At 33.8% G+C, this 7,216-nt stretch overlaps 1 protein-coding gene across 1 annotated transcript; it reads left to right on the top strand.

Annotated features, from left to right (window-relative positions):
- Nucleotides 1-399: 399 nt before the first annotated feature.
- Nucleotides 400-1,381, top strand: LOC113393682 (fork head domain transcription factor slp2-like). The gene has a single exon (XM_026630687.2). It carries the CDS (start codon nt 441-443, stop codon nt 1,143-1,145), a length of 705 nt encoding a protein of 234 aa, XP_026486472.2. The 5' UTR covers nt 400-440; the 3' UTR covers nt 1,146-1,381.
- Nucleotides 1,382-7,216: the final 5,835 nt, after the last annotated feature.

Below are 7,216 nucleotides of genomic sequence, written 5' to 3'. Positions count from 1 at the left end.
CATCAGCCACAATATATCACGGTAACAGATCTGCAATGATGAGAAACAATTAACGGTAATTCACCTCCCATAAAGAGCGACCATTAAACCAGTTACACTAAATAAAATCCTAAACAACGCGTGTAACGTTTAAAAAACAATGTTTACAGGCCGTGATAAATCGAGTCATGCCATAATGTAACCCTAAACCAACCCTATCCAAACGTCTACGTAACCCTACGTGTTAAAAACCCTCCAGCGACATTTACAACCGAGTCGCGTTATAATAGCTCGTAAAGATTAGAGCATAGGTGTGATACTCGCGGCAAAGGTAAATGTGTCGCCTCACACGTATTCGAATAGGAGGGGTTCGATGGCTGGGCGGCGACGGAGGCGGGGCCTGGCTACCAGTCGCGCAGGCACCTTAGTTCGGAGCGAGCGGCTCGCGATGCCGCACAGCTATGAGTCCTCCGAGTTTTGCAATACGAGACCTGCTGCCCGAGGCTTCTTCGCGCTCCCCCTCTCCCTCCGACACCGAACTCGACGTGACAGGCACCGAGACTCCTCCGCCTGGCACTTCGACTACACCGGATGAAAAAAAGAATGAGAAACCTGCGTACAGCTACAACGCGCTCATCATGATGGCCATTCGAAGCAGCCCCGAGAAGCGACTTACGCTAAACGGTATATATGAGTACATTATGAAGAATTTCCCTTACTATAAAGAGAATAAACAGGGCTGGCAGAATTCTATACGTCACAATTTAAGTTTAAATAAGTGCTTCGTCAAAGTACCGAGGCATTATGATGACCCAGGTAAGGGGAACTACTGGATGTTAGATCCCTCTTCTGATGATGTTTTTATTGGCGGAACGACTGGGAAGCTAAGAAGGCGATCCACTGCCGCATCGAGATCTCGGCTGGCGGCATTCAAACGAGGCGCAATTCTGCATCCAATGTTTGGGAACCCATACGCATCATTGGTGGGACTCTATCCACCCTTACTGTCTGTTTACGGAAGGTACGCTTTGCCGAGCCCGTTGCTGAGGCTGCCACCGCCTCCACCGAGCCCCTATCACCAGCTGTATCGAAGGATTCACGGATTGTCACCACCGGTGAGTCCTCCCGGCCCCGAGTCAGATTCCCACATGGCTAAGCATAGTTGATCGAGCTGCGGTCTCCCGGTATCCTCGGGATACTGGTCCAGACGTGCCAGTGGCGATATCGAACTGTTTCGAAGTGTCAGACTGTGATAAATGGGCGCGCCCGTGTGTATTATAATCGTTTGTGTCTGTAAAAAGTGGTACCGCTATTTATTTATTGACGTAAGATTCTATTTAATGATTTTAATGTTAAGAGGCTAAATTTAAGTTATATTGCAATAAAATATGTCTTCAAAAAATATTACGTTTATAATTTTTTAAGTTCCTTGCGTTATTCGTTATTAATGGTGATACGACTTTTGTGTCGGACTTGATTAAAGTCGTTTAGGTAACATCGATTCAGCTGATTGTATATTGGAATATATAATTAAAACATTTCGATATAATTTCACGCATCATTAAATAAAAATGTATACATTCAATACAGTCATAAATCGAAATGTGTAAATTGATTTTAAAATGAATGTTGATGAGTTAACAGTTGAAAGTAGTTTTTACCGATATAATGAAAACAAAGTTTTACCAGATTCAATAGACCGGCTGGCGCTTTGGGTTAAGGATTTTATTTAACACATTTTACTTTTAAAATTAGATGAGCTTAAGATGGCAACATTAATCCATGCACACAATATACCAAATCTCATTAATTTTGGTACATTAATATAATTATCTTATTCATTAATAAATTTTTGTGATTCATCGTCATGAATTGTATTTAAGCGCAACAGCTGGTTAAGAATTTGTATTTAAAGAGAGTAAGTATAGAAGTATGACAGAAATCATTTCATTCGTTTATGCGGCAACATTTTAGCATTTCTGTTAAATGAATCAATCAAAAGTCCTACAAAATGAGACAAGAGAGTCTCACGGATAATGTGCCATCAATGTCTTTTTGTTTTTAATTTCTCCCTAAAACAAGAATGAAACCAAGCAAGCGTTATTAGTACAGTCATCTCTACTGACATTATTATTGGGATATTGTGTTCGTTTGTCAATTTTTTCAAGCACAGATGAAGAAAGTGACTTGTGTCTTTTTTTCGTCCAGACAGTCTCATAGTCTACAAGCCGGAGAGACACATTTGTATCTTGGAAAGCCTTAAAAATACAAATAGCCTTAAAACAGATGTTTATTAAATTTGTTATCATTCAACGTAAATTTGTTGTTTTTTGGAGAAACACGAAAAATGCAGTTGATATAAAAAATTACTGAGCAACAAGCTTTATTTATTTGCAATACTTCCCTTTATTTTCCGATATTATTAATGTTATAAAGTCATTAAAATATGTATAGCAATATTACCCCGATTTTTCGCGTAGCGCGCTTTTTTAATTTACCATTATAGTGTTAAGTAGGATAGTTAATTGATTAAAAATGCAAATGTAACAGAGTCATAAAGATGAACACACTTTGCAAAAAGATAACGAGTATGCGAAAAAAAAACAAAAAAAAATTATCAAAAAGTTAGTATATAATCTTTTTTAATAGATTAAAAAAAAAGCAATTGGAAAATGTAAAAATATAAGTGGTATAATTCCAAGAGGCCTGATTGTTTTTTATTTTAATTTGTAAATAATAAATAAAATAATTTGTTTCAAGTTTTTTGTAAGAAAGATAACTATTGAGAATGAAATTAAAACGTATCTAATAACATATACATTATATATATATTAGTATATAAAACAAATAAAGTTCTTAAAACAATGGCAATAGATTATATTACTTACGAAGTAAACGTAACATATCTCGCCCTCATCATATATTCGTGCGAATATATGATTAGGGCGAGATATATAAGTTTTTAAAAAGTTAAATACATTAAATATAATTCTAAATCATACATATATTATTTTCAAAGTAATGATATATGTTTGAATTATGAATTAGGAAAAATAATAGTTAAATATAATCTTAAATAATTAAAATAATAAGTTTATATTAAAAACAAAAATTTTTTTTTTTTCAATCTCATATTCCTTTATTTAACATAGAAGCATTACACTTTCTTATTGATGGTCAAATTAAACACTACCAACGGTTCGGAAAAAGGAACACCCTGACCTGAGAAGAACCGGCAGTCTTTTTTTTTTGTCAAATTAATTACATACATCATTGTATATGAATAGAAACAGTCAGGAGGCGATCGTTTCATTCCCAAGGTGTGCTATCAAACATAAACTCACTAATTGTTTAGTAACCTTTAGCACACAAGCGTTCCTTAACATTTTTTTTAAATTTGGCAACAGAAGCATTTTGCACGCTTTCTGGGATCCTGTTGTAGAAGCGTATACATTGCCCCACAAAAGAGTTAATGACTCTATGCAGTCGAGTAACAGGAGTAACAAGATTGTGTTTGTTCCTTGTACCAATGGTATGAGAATCACATTTTCTCATAAAAATATTAATATTTTTCCGTACATACAAAACATTACAGAATATATATTGAGAAGCAAAATTAAACCGTTATGATAAAACTGGCTACTAAAAATAATTATGTATATTACTTTTAAGATAACACATAAATACAAATTTCTACAAGTTTTTTTCACCCAATCAATTTAACTATAAGTTAATTAAGTTCAAAATGCTTCCGAAGAGTTGTTTAGGATACATCCAATCAAAATATGTTCAAAACATCTTAATCAACGGATCATGGCTACGATTATTATTTGATTGAGTATTAATGACGTTCGTAACACATTCCGAGAAATTGTGTGGCGAATCGCTTTAATATCTTCATTTAAAACCATCAATAGTTTATCTTTCTAACTTAAGACGGACTTACATTGCACTGCAAAATCATTATCGTTTCTTTATTGGTATGTTATAACTAGAATTGTAATCATGAAGAAACCTACATGTAAAACAGACACATGAAACTATCAAACTCGAAATAATGGAAAGATACACGTAAGGTAAGGCAAACACGTCTATGGAGATTGGAAAGGCAAAATAAAAAATGTTATAACCGTTTTGAGACATATGATTCGAAAATCAACATCAATAGTAAAACTTTGTTCATGGCTAATTCAAAGAGGCTTTTTTAGTATTTATTTTACAATATTAAATGAAACGATACACGAAATTTGTATATAATCTATGAAAATCCACAAATACTAACTGTGTGCATTTAGTATTATCGTCATTATTTAAATTTTTAAATTGAGTCAAAATAATAGGAAATCTAAATGACTACATCTTATATGAAACGAATATCCACGAAATGTTTTCAACCAATTTATATCAAAACATATATTTTTGAATATTTAGTGTGATCGCAGCTTTATTGAGGAGTCTTTTCCAATATTAGCAGATTCCTTTATTTATCATTGGTATGAAATAGCGGCGCTTTTACCCGATGGGTGATTAATTAAGATTGCTAGTTTGAATTTTATAGACATCGTATGAGAAAAGAAAACGAACCTACAAACGGCTTTCTAGCGGCTTTATAATGAAAAAACTATAACAGATAAAATAGTAAACATATTTTTATAACCTCAAAATGTTTTTAAGTTATACATATTCAACTTTAATCTTTCTCGTAAAAAGCCCTAGATGCCGCTAGCTGAACTAAGTTTGATTTTGAGTAATGTTAATACGCCAAAACTCTAGTCAAAGAAAAGTTTTTACTAAATAATAGATATATAAACAGAAATAAAGTAATTAGTGGATACACGTCTGTCAACATTTAATTCGCGTTCAGTTCACCTTTTGACTGGCAGTTTCTTCACAATATTCTCCTCTACAACTGAATAGGACATGTATCATAAACACAAATTAGATATACGAATATCTGCTTGGATTTGAATCTGCAATATTTGCAATCTCTGCAATCAAACGGGGCCAAATATATGATATGCACATTCTAATAAAAAAAATATAAGTACATAGATATAATCCAGTCTGACAAGAGGCCTGGTTCATTTTTTGCCAAGAGAATCGAAATTGTGATTTAACGAGGAAATGCTGCTAGCATTCTCGTAAATAAAGCTTATATTGTATACATAATAGATACATAATTAAGTAATATTTATTATAATAACAACCATAAACTTTAAATGTCATTATTTCGATGTTGCATAATTTATAATCTCATAAGTATATTCCATGATTCATACAGTTAAGGCTTCTCATTTATTTGTTAATTTAGTTATAATGCACTAAACAAGCAAATACAATCAAAACGACCGAATTATGGTCCGAAAGTGATTAAAAATATAATCTTTTGTATGTATGTATTGAGTCATCAAATTTAAATTAAAGGTGAGGGTATTCACTCTGATTTACTTTCGGTGATATTTTAATAATCATAATTAATGTTGTAGCTGATCAATTTTGTCTCGACTAACATTTTATTTCTCGTTTCAACAACTTAAATATAATTTTCGTTAAATAGTTATTACAAATATTGATACAATCTGGTGATCGTTAGCCGAGTGATTTGGCAAACGACGAAAATTAAACGTTGCGACGTCGCCAACAAAAACATGTCCACGGAAACTCGACACCCGTGTAATCCCTATAAACCCAGCCATCTCTCATTCGACACAAAACATCTTGCGTTCTAGAAATATTGTGAAAAGCTGCGTTGAACGCATCTCGCTATAAATCAGGCGACCATTTTGTATCGACTCTCCCGCGCTTTTTCCCGACCACAGACAATTAGGCGGTAACGGCAAACCATAAACAAGGGCTCGACTAATCCGCGGATTACCGTGAGCAGACACAAGCGGCGTTTGGCGAGCACTTCTTGTAAATAATTGTAAATCTATGTCAAAACGCAACGACAAATACATATGTTAGGGGATTACGGCTGGATTAACCCGTTTCACTGTTTTACGAGGCGCGTACTGTGCTGACGATTTCCTACAGACGCGATGCTAATCTCCGGTTAAATACGGCGCATCTTTGATTGGGAACGGCTCCTAAATTTGGATTTGTCTCTGTTTTTGTTGGACTGATCTTTCTTTTACTTCGGTATGCTCTCCAGGAATATCCAGGCGTCAGATCTTTGTGGAATTCGATGAAATATACTATGTTATTGTCAACATATTCGTTTATATATAATTCGCTTAATTATTTTATTATCTTATACTTTGTGGTTGGACTTGGTCTTGAACATTCATAAGGAATGGAATTGCGGTAATATTTCTCACAGTGCCAATGTCTAAGGGCGGTGGCGACCACTTACCGTAACCCATTTCCCCAAACACCTACGAATATCATAAAAAAAATAATAAAAAAATATAGAATTGCATACAATAATACTTCATAGCTTATACATAAATGTTCGTGTTATGAGATGAGTAAAAAAGGGTTAACACAATAATATTCTTTGTGTAAAAACATACGATAAATATATATCAGCTGTGACAGCGAATGAGTCAAATGGTAAGCTGGACCAATGAAGAGGAACGTCGTGTAAAGTCAAATGTCAAGTTGCGAGAAGATCGAAGTTATCAACTAATTAAAACGACTTACTATCACGTACAACTAAAGCTATTGAGTTTAAAATTTTGAACATAGGTTTATTTTATACCGTAAACATTCGCTAATAAGCGCATTAAGAAATTTCAACGCAAAGGAGAAGATATTATAGAGGTATACTTGTATGTAGTTTACTGACACGAAGTCGAGGCAGACAGCTAGTATATTTATAGGAAGTCACTGTCTCGTACCATTTTAATATCAAAGTAAACTGTCATAATGTGTTCGAATACAAATGATATTTTTTGCACACACGATTCTAAGCAATGAATGAACATGTCCACCGAAAATTCCGAATTAATCCTTTCGGACATTGTGGCTAATCTGGCAAAAAAGAGATTATATTTTCGCAAAACGGTCACGATACGAAATATTTATATTCAATATAATACACAAAGGGCGAGTTTTGTTTGTACACGTTTGGTTTATTTAATATTATATACGTTTATTTGCACACATTGATGTTTTCTATAATTTTACCCTTTGAAACGGATGTTTTTCTAACTTTGAATAGGATTTCGAAATGACTATAGTCTGAGACATAGTTATTACGGTAAGACTTCCATTCACAAGGTATTTGTAGTACAGA

This window comes from Vanessa tameamea, chromosome 10 (assembly GCF_037043105.1).
Source record: "Vanessa tameamea isolate UH-Manoa-2023 chromosome 10, ilVanTame1 primary haplotype, whole genome shotgun sequence".
NCBI lineage: Eukaryota > Metazoa > Arthropoda > Insecta > Lepidoptera > Nymphalidae > Vanessa > Vanessa tameamea.
Note: the sequence above shows the minus strand (reverse complement) of the source record. Positions and strands in the feature narration are given on the sequence as shown.